Source organism: Panicum virgatum, chromosome 6K (assembly GCF_016808335.1).
Source record: "Panicum virgatum strain AP13 chromosome 6K, P.virgatum_v5, whole genome shotgun sequence".
Lineage (NCBI taxonomy): Eukaryota > Viridiplantae > Streptophyta > Magnoliopsida > Poales > Poaceae > Panicum > Panicum virgatum.
In genome coordinates, this window is record NC_053141.1 from 26,959,179 (window position 1) to 26,972,138 (window position 12,960).

General features: G+C 47.9%; 2 protein-coding genes across 3 annotated transcripts; one reads left to right on the top strand and one right to left on the bottom strand.

Moving 5' to 3' along the window:
- Positions 1–902: 902 nt before the first annotated feature.
- Positions 903–2,771, bottom strand: LOC120712134. The gene is made up of 2 exons (XM_039997854.1): positions 2,523–2,771; positions 903–2,417 (listed from the first exon to the last, which is right to left on the bottom strand). Exons 1-2 carry the CDS (start codon positions 2,536–2,538, stop codon positions 1,018–1,020), a joined length of 1,416 nt encoding a protein of 471 aa, XP_039853788.1. The 5' UTR covers positions 2,539–2,771; the 3' UTR covers positions 903–1,017.
- A 7,539-nt stretch (positions 2,772–10,310) lies between these two features.
- Positions 10,311–12,257, top strand: LOC120712135. 2 transcript variants are annotated; one of them, XR_005690709.1, is made up of 3 exons: positions 10,311–10,458; positions 10,592–12,129; positions 12,170–12,257. XR_005690709.1 is itself a non-coding variant. In XM_039997855.1 (2 exons), exons 1-2 carry the CDS (start codon positions 10,443–10,445, stop codon positions 12,058–12,060), a joined length of 1,485 nt encoding a protein of 494 aa, XP_039853789.1. In that variant the 5' UTR covers positions 10,311–10,442; the 3' UTR covers positions 12,061–12,193. The 2 variants fall into 2 exon arrangements, 1 of the variants encoding a protein (XP_039853789.1); XM_039997855.1 differs by having other exon boundaries at positions 10,592–12,193.
- The last annotated feature ends 703 nt before the right edge of the window (positions 12,258–12,960 follow it).

Below are 12,960 nucleotides of genomic sequence, written 5' to 3' on the forward strand. Positions count from 1 at the left end.
ACAAATGTGAAAATTATATGAATAGATTTGTCTTGAAAAATACTTTCATAAAAGTTTACGTACATCACTTTTCTATAAATATTTTTAAAAAAATAAGAGGTCAAAATTGTGTTTTGGAGACCGTGTCGCTGTCCTAAACGACTTCTTTTACCAATACGGAGGGAGTATATCACACCATTACCCAATGATTAAAGAAGTATGAAAAGTCAAACAAAAAAATCAATGTAAAATAATAGGGCAGGGAGTGGAAAATATTACAATAACTAGATCCTTGATATCGTCAATGGACAAACATTACAATTGATTCTGTCCAATGTCCTTGCCACGGAGCAAAAAGAGTTAGTGGCCTAATAATAACAATCTGTAAAGCTTAGATGCTTATTGATTACTGCATTTTGAGGGCAGTAGCTTTTACTCCAATGCGACGATGGTCCTCAATTGCTTTCCGTTCTCGACTGGCTGATTGGAAGGAAGAAAAGCATCAAGTTGCATTGGGTCCGCTGAAAAGACCAAAGGTGTGGAAACGCTGATGCCACTGGTATAACCCTTGTTTCTTTGGATGCTCTTGCTAAATTTTAGTTGCTAAAGTTTATTAGCAACTTTGAATCCCAACAGGTTTTGCTAAAATCTTGCTAACTTTAGTTGGACCCCAAAAAGATCTTTAGTAATTAGCTAGGCAAGAGTTGCTAAAACTTGCTTAAAAGTGAGCAAAGTCCAGAATACCTCTTCTACTCTTCATCCCTTATGTTGTGCACATGCCAAAGATTTCAGTTCTTGAGTTCTGGATACAAATCCTAAACCACCTGACTTCTGTTTTGCATCTTGATTCTCTTATGGTGGTCGTCAGCACAAGAAAATAAACGAAAACAAGCTTGATGCAGAAATACGAAGATTGCCTAACATTGAACAATCTCTTGTTTGCCCTCATTTCTTCTTGCGCCAACTTTATCTGATGCCATTAGAGAATGAACTTTCCGAGTTCAACCCAAATTACAAACATCGCCATGACCGTCCTTCCTAGTTGTAAGATAAAACAGCATACACAGCTTGCACGACGGTACAGGCTAGCCCAACGGCAGCCGCCACGAGGCCGATGAAGAGCCACGGGTTGTCGAAGTACTTGCGCCCTAGCCACGCCATCCACCGGCGCGCACGGCTCTGGAACCGCTCCTCCAGCGCCCGGCACGTCGCCCGCAGGTAGTTGCCGCTTGGGTCGTCCAGGCTGAACAGGATCCCTTTGCAGAGGTTGGCGAAACGACCGGCAACCTCGCTGTTGTTGCCGAGGCCGTGCGCGATGATCCCCTTGCGCGAGAGGAGGTCCACGTCCGCCGCCGTGCACGCCAGCTGCGACATGAAGACGCAGTACGCCGTGACGTGGCTCCCCGCCGCCCCCGGGTTGCGCTGCTCCAGGGCCATCAGGTTGTGCAGGAGCCGCCATGTCTCGGCGTCGATGTTCAGCGGCGGGATCTCCAGCGTGCCGCCGCCGCTGTCCAGGTTCACGTCGAGGATGCTTCGGACTTTGCCACTGTCGAGCGGCCGCGGCTTAAAGGTCACGCCGACGAAGTAGTACTCCGTCGCCGTGCGCCATCGGCCCAGCTTCTTGCCGCCCGGGGCTTCACCGGCAGTTTGTGACGGGGGATTAGTGGGCTCGAAGTGCATGTGCACAAGGTGCAGCAGATTGCCTGGCCTCAGCGCCGGCGCCGGCGCCACCGAGCAGTATTGCAGCCTCTTCAGGAGTTCGTGGACGTACAACATGATCCTGCCCGCGGCGTGGGCGCTGGGGTCAGAAACAGTTATCTGGAGGATCTTGTCGAGGATGAAGAATGGTATCTGGTTTTCGACAAGGTAGAACACGTCGCGCACTACGGCAACGGTCTCGAGCCTGTCGCCGCTGGGTGCCGCCGCCGGCGGAGCGCCGCCCTCAACATGGCCACTGGACATGCCAGCACCCGCATGGTTCCAGCGTCGTACGCCGCCGACACCGCCGAACTGGGCCAGCACGTAGCAGCCGTCGAGTAGCAGCATGCGCACGAACTCCCTGCTCGAAATATTTCCGAACGAGTGAGCGTAGCATCTCCTCGCGTGGTCCTCGAGGCGCTCCAGCTCGTCGACGTACACCTCCAACGCCGCGCTGCTGCTCGCCGCCGACAGGACTGCTCGGAGGCTTCGTATTTTCTCGGCTTCCATCGCGAGGTCCGGGTTCTTGTGGTAGGGGCCGATGGAGATGCGGTGAGGGTCATACATCGCCTCGTCGACGTTTCGGGTCAGGTGTCCCACCTCGGCGATGACTATGGGGCACGGCGGCGAGCCACCGCCGAATTGCACTTGCACCTCCGAGGAGTGGTCGTTGGCCAGTTGCTCCCTCAACTCTTGTACCAGGGGAGGGATGTTCACGACATGGGAATCGTCAGCTTGCCCTGCAAATTAAATAACGGTCGGTCGATAAAAGAGTATGATTAGTAACATTTCTCAAGTTTGATTTTTAATATATATATGGAAGACAAAAACGAAATTCCTGGAACCTTGTTGATCTTCCATTTGTCTGCAAGATATTTGGCTCCGTTCTTCGGAGTCGGCTGATGCCCAGCTAGCTCTCACTCCGGCAGCTAGCACAGCTGAACACTACCCTGCTGCAAGGCTTCAACAAACATTGCTTAAACATATATACAGACAAGCGCGATTCAGATTAATCAAAAGTGTAACATTATCGACACGACGTGCAAGTTATTTTTAGCACAGTGAGCAGTGGACATAATAAAGAGTTTCAAGTCAGTCAAGCACCGAGATGTTTCAAGTATATGCTCTTTCCTCTATAGCTTTTGTGGCGGCTGAAGAAAAGTAGAAAGCTAAAGTTTCTTGGTTTTGAGGTTTAGAATATCACATGAACTAATTAAACCTCCTCCGGTGCTGGAACAAATAATCCAAACGGAAGATCTTGTGGACAAATGGAAGATCAACAAGGTTTAAGGTTAGCAGATTTACAACATTTTGACCACTTACAAATAATTATTTCATCTTGTAGGGTTAGTAGATAGCACCGTCTGCCGATGTTGTATAATTATTTCATTTTGCAAATCATGGATTAAATAGGCTCATTAGATTCATCTCGCGATTTACAACCCATCCGTGCAAAAAGTTTTGTAAATAGATTTTATTTAGTACTCCAAAATAGCAAGATTCTCTTTCAAAAAATTTATGCCAAAGGAACTAAATGCGGCCACTTAAATTTGCATTCCATTTATAATTAATTAGATCGAGCCAAAGATTCACATATCTAGCTAGTTAGACTGAAATATTATTTGAATGGCACTTTGATGGTCTTATGGACAAACTGTTAGCCAGAAAGATACCTTTAGAGTTCACAAGTCAGTCAAAGCACTAAGATGTACTGAACAGTATTATGCATCTTTCCTCTTTAACCTTTTGTCGTGGCAGCTCAAAGGAGGATAGAAACCCAGTTCTTACTTTCTAGCAAATCTGAATATGATGGTTGCATGACCTGGAATGCGTTGATGGAGTCTATTTTGTTGAACACTAAAACACTGGACTAGTGTACCTAAATCTACCTGCAGTCACTAGTAAATCAGTGACCAAAAGCATGGATATCAAGATGACCTGGCCATCACCATTTTTTTTTCAGTTCATCTTAGGACACTACTTTCCCAGCGTGACTGTGGTTGGCTGCCAATCAGCCAAAAAGTAAGAAAAGTTGATGCTATTAGAGTAGAAGATTAATACTTCGATCTTGATCCCAATCACAAAACCAAGTAGATAAGAAACTTTGATTTGTGCCAAAAAAAACCCCCTACTTTTAATGCATAACAAAACTCTGATTAATTAAATAACACTTTCTCATCTTGATTTCCATTTATTTTTTGCCAGAGTTGAGTGGCCTACTAAATATTGCAAACTTTTATCAACTTAGTGCTTGACTTAACTGACCTCAAGGTTCTGCTCAGCTCTTTTCCAAAGCGACATAGAATAGTATGTAGTTGCTTTCAGGTAATGCACGTTCCATGTAAAAGGAGCTAACTGTTTTGCAAATTAAGATGCCTACAATAGAAGTTTAACTGTTTATAATGCAGGATCTTTAAGCACGAATTGGATCCCGCGTGAGCATATATAAGGATTCTTCAAATAAATTGTCTCTTAAGTTTGCGGGTTGAACTCTCGTATTTACAAAGATGAGAGGATGGAAAAGGTAGTTAAATACCTCTCCATATAAAAGAAAGAAAAAGGATGACATCACTACAGGAGACTGCTCCTTTGCCAAAGCACACGGCAAAGCTCGAAAAGCCCACGACAAAGGCTTTGCCGTGTGCCAAGTGTGACCCACGGCAAAAACTTGAGGACGACCGGCCGGATGACGTGGCATGGCCCTTTGCCGTGTGCTTTCCCTGCCTGGCACACGGCAAAGGCTGAATCTTTGCCGTGTGCCCTGTCCTTGGCACACGGCAAAGGCTCAATTTTGCCGTGCGTTTTTTTTTGTCGTGTGTTGTATTGGTGGGCGCACGGCAACAAGCCACCTTTGACGTGTGTCAACCTCTTTGCCGTGTGTTACTTGTTTGGCACACGGGAAATAGTCTCTTTGCCGTGTGCCCAGACGTTTGCCGTGTGTTCCTTTTGTGGCACACGGCAAACATACTCTTTGCCGCCGTGTGCTAGATTTATGGCTCACGGCAAAAGGCTAGGCACACGGCAAATGTGCCGTTTCCTGTAGTGCATGAACAGCATCTGTAGTTTTTTAGGCTAAAAATGGAGCACTTAGGTGAAAACTTCCTTTCTTAGAATCACATGAAATCTATATGTTCATACATTTCATGGCCCATCCTGTTATATGGTGCTGAGGCTGATGGTGAATGAGGATATATATATAACTGAGAAAAATCAGCGCCTTAGTTTTGAGATGGGAATATATTCTCCCTCTGTTTCAAATTATAATTCGTTTGACTCTTTTTACTATTCGTATTCAAAAAATTATGCAAAATATCACTTCTTTTTTGTACTTTGCTTTAGTAATAAAAGTTCTTCAAGAATGACTTAAGTTTGATTATGTTTGCACAATTTTTTTTGAATAAGATGAGCATTCAAACTTGGCGTCAAAAAAGTCAAACAAATTATAATTTGGAATAGAGGGTGTATTAGATATTCTACGAGTAGTGATTTCATCACCTGTCTAAAACTCTGATAATACATCCAATTGAGTTTTTAACAACAAAATTAAACATTTTAAAACCCAGTTGTATCGTACATATTATTTCTCATTTTGTGCCTCTATGGATCCAGTCATAATGATATTAATTGTTGATGAGATCTAATTTACCCAAAGAAATAATTATGATGATATGCAAGGGAAGCAAAATTGAGCTAAATTAACCTTATGTTTTTAAAGTGAGAGAAGGCACATCACTGCTGGACCACTCACAGATTCTTTCATGCGCATGATCTAACGGGCCCCGGTCACCTAACCTTCCAAACAATTTCTATTGAAGGAGCAGAGATGAGACATGTGTCTTGATCCATGACAGCGCTTTCGGCAAAGGTCACCAGCAAAATACATTTTCCACTAAGCCTTTTTTCTGTAGATTTACTTTTCTTGCGTTACCATTTCACGAATCGATAGTTCACTTGATCTTATCGCAATGCAATGCAAAAGTAACTGTAAAAAATGCGACGGAACTGCCAAATTAAAATTCTAAATTAAGCATAATGACTGTCATTTGAACACATCGGACACATTAGCTTAATGGTTTAATTTGACGGCCCTTTCTCAACCCACGACCCGATCGAAACAACACCGGTAGTCCCACGCGAAGACCGGCGCAGATGATACAAACACGACATATACTTGAAAATACAACAACACGACATAAATAATACATACCTTTTTACAAACCAAGTTCAAATACAATAGTTTTGCAAACCAGTTCAATATACAATAGCTTACATACTTTACAATTTTTACAAAAGGGTAGCCAAGTTCAACGGCAAAGAACCTACAACTACATTAACTCTAATGGCTCAGCTTTAACATAACCGGTCAGACCGGTTGATCCAACCGGTCAGACCGGTCCAACAAAACAGACAGGGTGCGCATCCAGCCCACGCATGCGCAACCCCACGGCCTCCTAGCCTACAGGTCTCGATCCACCACTTCCCACCCCCCTGCATCCCGGCGGATGAACTTGATACAGCAGGGGCAGAAGTCGACGTCGGGGTGTCCTGAAACAAAATTTTTTGGTGGCAACAAACCCTGAGCAACTAATACTCCGCAAGATTTACCCGACCAGTGGGTATACTTAGCCCACATACCTAGACATGCAAGGTTTTTGGCTGGTGGTTTATTTTTGCAGAAAAAGCGTGTAAAGTAATTCCTTAATTTCAATATTTTAGCTCCAAGTTCTATATAAATTAACTATAATCTAATATTTGCATAAACCAACTATAGCAAACATTGTGCAGCAATAAATAATAATTCATTGTATTCAACATCATATATAAATAACTATCATTCCATCATAATAGTACGATGTGACGCAGTGACCAAGGTGCTCATATCCGAGAGCGACTGACGGCGAATCGATTCGATTTAACCTTGCAAGGTGGACCTAACCAACACGGCACACATATGCCCCGTCGGACCACACGCACCAACTATTCCCCTCCCCTCCTCGAACTATAGAACCGCCCCACCTTCATATAGTCAGCCGAGCTCAACGTGAGACCACCAAAAGTAAACATATGCATCCCGTTTCTCTGCGACTACTCGATTGCCCTAAGGGGTGGTGATGAAGTTCTGTACTTTCGAAACGAGGCAGTACTAGGCTTACCGGTTTCGACTACCTCCTACTCCCGGTATGCGGTTAGTACAATTCAAACATGATCAGCAGGGCCAACAACGGTACGGTCCTTAACCGACACAGACGGGACTAAGACACCCAGGAACCCTGTCCTGCTGCCATACCTATACATAATCATCATTTCCCGTCCGGTCTCAACCTTCCATTCATTCCATACCAAATTCAATAACTCATGTACTAGAATATAACATATTTTATATCTCGCGAGTAACCGGAAATTACTCGACTTCTGAGTATCCTACATCTCACGAGTAACAAGAAATCACTCGACTTCTACTGAGACTATTAAGCGTAGCTTCACTATCGACCTATACCCACTAGTATCAACTCAAGGGAACCTAGGGATCATGCAACTAAGATTTCAAACAACTCCTAATACGTAATGCACAAGTAATAGTTACATATATAGTGAATCATAGTTTAAAATAATAGGATGTGCACCGGGGCTTGACTTGCGTCTGCAGCTCAGCACTAGGGTCCACTGGGCCTCGGGCCTAGTTCTCACGCCTCTCCTCCTGCTGGGCCTGCTCTAGCGGCTCCGGTGGCTCCGCAACCACCTCGTACACCACTTCCTCCGCCGTGGCTGCTACATGTGTGCATATGCATATGATATGAGAAATGCATGCATGATTTATAAAAATTAACAGGTAATCAATAACCAAAATAAATTCCCACTACTTGCACCAACTACCACTTATTAACCCTTCTCAGCCCCTGCTATACCGGTCAGACCGGTCCATCCGACCGGTCAGACCGGTCGTACTTAACCCAACCTTGATATTGGTCAGATCGGTCCCTCTGACCGGTCAGACCGGTCCACCAATGCCAGAAGCTAGAATTCATGTCGCGGTGAAATCCGCCCACCAATTCTAAAACCCTTCTAGGAACTAAAACTGTTTGACCAGAGGGAATCGCCTAAAATTAGCTAGAATGAGAGATCGACCCACACAAGCTTTAATACCTTGAGTGAGCTCCTTCTTGCACGAAGACTTGAATCCCAGGCACCCCAGGGAGGGAATCGTGGAGACAAAACGTCCCACGTCGATTTGATTCGTTCTAGGCCTTGGAACCAAAAGGAGAGGGAGGATTTCGGATTCTAGGGTTTGGGGCGAGAGGGAGAGCTCGGGAGAGGTTGAGGGAGAGAGCTGACGGTGAGAGAGTGAGTGTGAGAGTGAGATAGTGTGGTTTAAATGTTGTGGGCCCAAAAACGGTTGACCCAACTTCAACCGGTCAGATCGGTTGCCCCGACCGGTCAGACCGGTCCGTCCAAGCTGACTGGAACAAATTTGATTTGGTGATTTGTCACGTAAGTTTGAACTAAAGACCGTGATTAATTTAATTACAGATGATTAACACCTGAGGTGTTACAAAAAATATGCACGTGTAGAATTGGTACGTGTTTTAGTATTGAGATCAATGTTATCGAGTTGTCCCACTAATCACGATTATTTATCACGCTAATCAACCTTATTAGTTCCTTGATACCGAGATATTGTATGGGTAGTAGTAATTTCGTTGTCTGTCTAAATCTCCGATAATACATCCAGTTAACTTTTTAACTACAGAATTGAACTTATTAAGACCCAATTGTGTATCAGACATATTACTTATTATTTATCATTTTGTTGCTCTTTGGATCCAGTTATGATCTTAATTAATTATTGATGAGACCTAATCTGCAACAAGGAATAATTATGATGATATGTAACGGAAGCAAAATAGAACTAAATTAAGTTTTTGTTTTTCAAGTGAGAGATGGCACTGGATCACTCCCGGATTCTTTCACGCGCACGATGTAACGGGCCCGGTCACCCCACCTTCCAAGTTATTTTTTCTACTGAAGGATTAATTGTGTAGCTTTGGATATGCTTTATCTCTTCCCCGCGTCGTGGGACGGCTCCGGCGGGACTCCAGGCCCCGCCGCCGCCGGTCCTCTAGCGCCGCTCCCTCACCTCGCCGTCACCTGAGCGGCCACCGGAAGCCCGCGCGGCCGCAAGGAAGGTGGCGGCAGGACTCCACTGTCCTCCTCCTCTCGTCCCCCCGCTCTCTGGGAGGTGACCTAGCCATGGCGGCGGCGGCTTGCTCTGGCCATCCGTGGATAGATCCGGAGGGCTGTCCGGATCCGCCACTTTGGGCACTGGATCTGCGTCCTTGGGCTCTCGGCTTGCCAGGGTCTTGCGGCGGCGGTGGCGGCGGCGAAGGCTGTTTTGCGGCGGCGGGGGGCCATGGCCAGTGATGTAGGGTGCGTCGGGGGGCGCGTGGGCGGACGGCTGCGGGTGGCACATGCGTCGGGCTGTTGCTCAGCCTAACCATGATGGCGCCGGTGTTCCGTGCTCGGCGTCTCCTAGCATCGGACGCGGCCACGGACGCCTGCATGTCGTGGTTCGACGTGGCCGCGGCGGCACCCTTGGTCGACACGTGGCGTCTGCTCTCTCCGTGGTGTCTCTGGCATGGCGGACGAGTGGGCACTCGAGGCAGTGTGGCAGTGTGTCGGCAGCGTCTGCGATTGGTGCGGCAGTGTGTCGGCGGCGCCGCGGTGACGTGGCTGACAGCGGTTTGCTTGGGCGTATGTCAGCGTCGTCGTGGTGGCATCGTTGAATGCGGCCTTGCGAGGCTCCCCAACAGCGCCATGATGGTGGGCTAGCGGCGCCGGCCGTTTCGTTGCACTGCAATGATGATGCGGATGATAATCCTTCCCTTATTGGGACAGCGTCATTGGCGCCTTGGCGTCATGACCTTCCTGAAGGCAAGGCGACGTCTGGCATCTCTACCGCACAGATGGTGTCGTCGGCATTTCTTGCAGGGACACTTGCTTCAGTGATGGCTGCTTCTGAAAGGGTGTTTTTTCTTCTTTTTATTCCTTCTGTTTTTAGCAGTTGGTAGGGTGGTGGCTCGTGTCGACGTCCCAATCCGACTGAGCGTTGTTCCACTGAGACTCGTGTTGATGTCCCAATCCAACCGGGCAGAGTTGTGTGGGTTCTGGTTGATGTCCCAATCCAACCAAACATCCTTGAGTTGAGTTGGTGTGGTACGGCGCGGGTTGATGTCCCAATCCAACCAGCCGGTGTTGCTAGTTGTAGTTTTGTAGTGGTAGTTGTAGTTTATGATGTTTTCGGACCCGGTTTATCTATAAACAGAGTCAACTCTCTTCTTCTTATTAATATATGCCAAACCGGAAGGTTCAAGATCTTTAAAAAAAGAAATTGTGTAGCTTTGTTCTTTTCAGCTCCAGTCTGATAATAAGATCGGAGCAGAGATATGCCTTGATTGGTAAGCTGGGCACTTTCGGCAAAGGTCGAAAGGTCACCAACGATAGTACATTTCCCACTAAGCCCTTTTTTCCTGCACCGTAGATTTACTTTGCCGGCATTACCATTGCACATGAATCATCCACTCGACCTTACCGCAATGGAATGCAAAAGTGAGTGGACAAAATATGCACGTGTAGAATTGATTGTTGAATGGTCTATATATATGTCCCTTGGTGGTAACATGAAGCATGAACAAATTGTATAGCTTAGTTAGGGAGCTACCTTCAGGTGAGTTTGAAGGAACGCAGCTATTGAACAAGTTGCAGACGAAATGGGAGATCAGCAAGGTGACAACGAATGTTCTCCCCAGATCCTCTCAGTTTTGTTGTTTCCCGGCCAGTAGAATTAATGGGAGCACTAATAGCCAATAATTGTTATTAGTTGACGCGTCACACTATGTTGCTGACTGATTTCCTGCAGATCCATCATCTGGCGACCCCCATGCCGTTGTTGTGGACATCCCTTCCTCCTCCGAAGTCTTGGAGCGCGACCTAGCTGCATGGCGCCAACACCACGGCGGTGGCTCTCAATCTTCCACCCTTGCCATCGGCAAGGTTTATGACCTGACCCGCAACGTCGACGAGCACGAGTACGATCCGCACTATGTCTCCATCGGCCCCTACCACCGGAACAGGAACCCGAACATCGTCAGGAAGAACGATAAGCTGGCAAGCCTCGACAGCATTCTTAGCCGGGCGAGCCCCGGCACTACGGTGCAGACGTACCTGGCCGAGTTGGCTCCCATCGAAGACCGTGCCAGGAGCTTCTATGCCCACATGTTCACTAACATGAGCAGCATGGAGTTCCTGCACATGCTGCTTCTCGACGCCTGCTACGTGATCGACTGGTTCGGCGACTTGAACACCGACAACAGTTCGCCTCCTGCCAATGGATCCGCACAGAGCAGCCAAGCACCGGCAGCAGGCGACGGTTCGCCTGTTGCCAATGGGCACGGGCAAGAGGGTCAACAAGAGAGAAGCACAGCATGGGCGGCACCAGGGGGCGGGAACAAGCTGGAGATAGCATGGATGGTGCGGGATGTGCTGTACCTCGCAGAGAATCAGATACCATTTTTCGTCATCGACAAGATCCACAGTCTAACCTTTTCAGGTAGCCGAGCTCCGGTGGTGAAGGCGATGGCAGGGCACATCTCCGGCGTCCTGGAGAAGCAGCAATACTTCACGGGGGCGGTGGAGGACGACGCTCGGCCGCCAGGCAACCTGCTGCACCTTCTGCACATGCACTTCTCGAAACCTGCTGCTACTGCATCGCCGTCGTCACGAACCGGCGAGCCTGTAGGCAGGTGCCGCACTGCCATGGAGTACCACATCAACGGCGTGAACTTCAAGAGCCGCCTCGTCGGCGGCATCGAAGGAACCCGCAGCATCCTCGAGGTGACGCTGGACAGAGCCAGTGGAACGCTGGTGGTGCCCCGGCTGAACATCGACGGCAATACATGGCGGATCCTGCGCAACTTGATGGCGCTCGAGCAACAGAACCCCGCTGTCGGGAGCCACGTGACGGCGTACTGCATCTTCGTGTCCCATTTGGCGTGCACCGCGACGGACGTGGAGTTCCTGTCGAAGAGAGGGGTCATCGACCACAGCCTTGGGAACCACGGCGAGGCCGCCGCCTGCTTCTCCGACCTCTGCAAGGGGATCCAGTTTGACGCCGACGACCCGGGCTCCAACTACCTGAGGGGGACGTGCCAGGAGCTCGCCGAACTGTACCGCAGCCGCCGGCGACGGTGGGTGGCGCTGCTACTGCACAAGTACTCCGCCAACCCGTGGCTTGTCTTTGGGCTCATGGCGGCAGCACTCGGGCTAGTTTGCGCCATCGTGCAAGCAATTTACTCTGTTTTGAGTTACAATCAGGGAAAATCGAAGTAGAAATTAAATCTAGAGGTGTGCCAGGGTTGAGCGAGTTTCAGGAGTGCTGTATACCTGCATGTATAAAAGGCTCTCGTACCACATATATGGCCTTCTCATAAAGTAAAAGGCTCTCGTACCACATAATTTCTCATATTCCTTTTTCCACGTTTTGGTTTATAACTCATAAGAATAAAGTGATCGCTTGAAGCCTTGAACAGCTTTATATTATTGAAATTACCTCATCAGCCAAAGCACATATATTGGAAAAAGGATCAAAATAATAAAGAGGCTGGAAAGACTAGCTATATGGTTTTTTCGTTTTCTTGTGATACTGCTTGACTAAAGCACTGCCGTACAGTCAACCCCACTGTGAACTGATCTATTCCTTATTCACATCATCTTCTGCAGCTTCCGCCTCACGACACTATGTAAGAAACAAGCAAAGGAGACACAGTATTCGGAGATGCGGAATTAAAAAACGTCTCCTATGTGCACCAGAAACAAAGCATCTCCTATACCTCTTTTAATAGGAGACCCTAGTTTGTAGTCCGCGTCTCCTGTATACTCAGATCAAAAGTGTCGCGGCTTGGAAATCTCCGTCTCCTATAATTTTGTTGAAGCGAGACGTTGCTTAACCATGCGCGCCTCCCTTTGCCTTTCTTCTTGGGTAGAGCACTTTTTGTTTCATCAGCTGCTCTCCAGTTCCACGGCCGTGCGCCCGCACATTCGCCGCTGCTCAATCACAGGCCGGCCGGCAGCTTACACAAGCGCCGCCCTCACGGGTGTCCTTTGTGGGAGCTGCGCACACATTGCCGGGCGGCCGACACCACCGGCACAACCCGGCCTCATTTGCGGCCAGCCGCCCGCAACGCGCACGCCTCGCCCAGTGGCAAGCTGATCAGGATTGTCCGGGGCCAC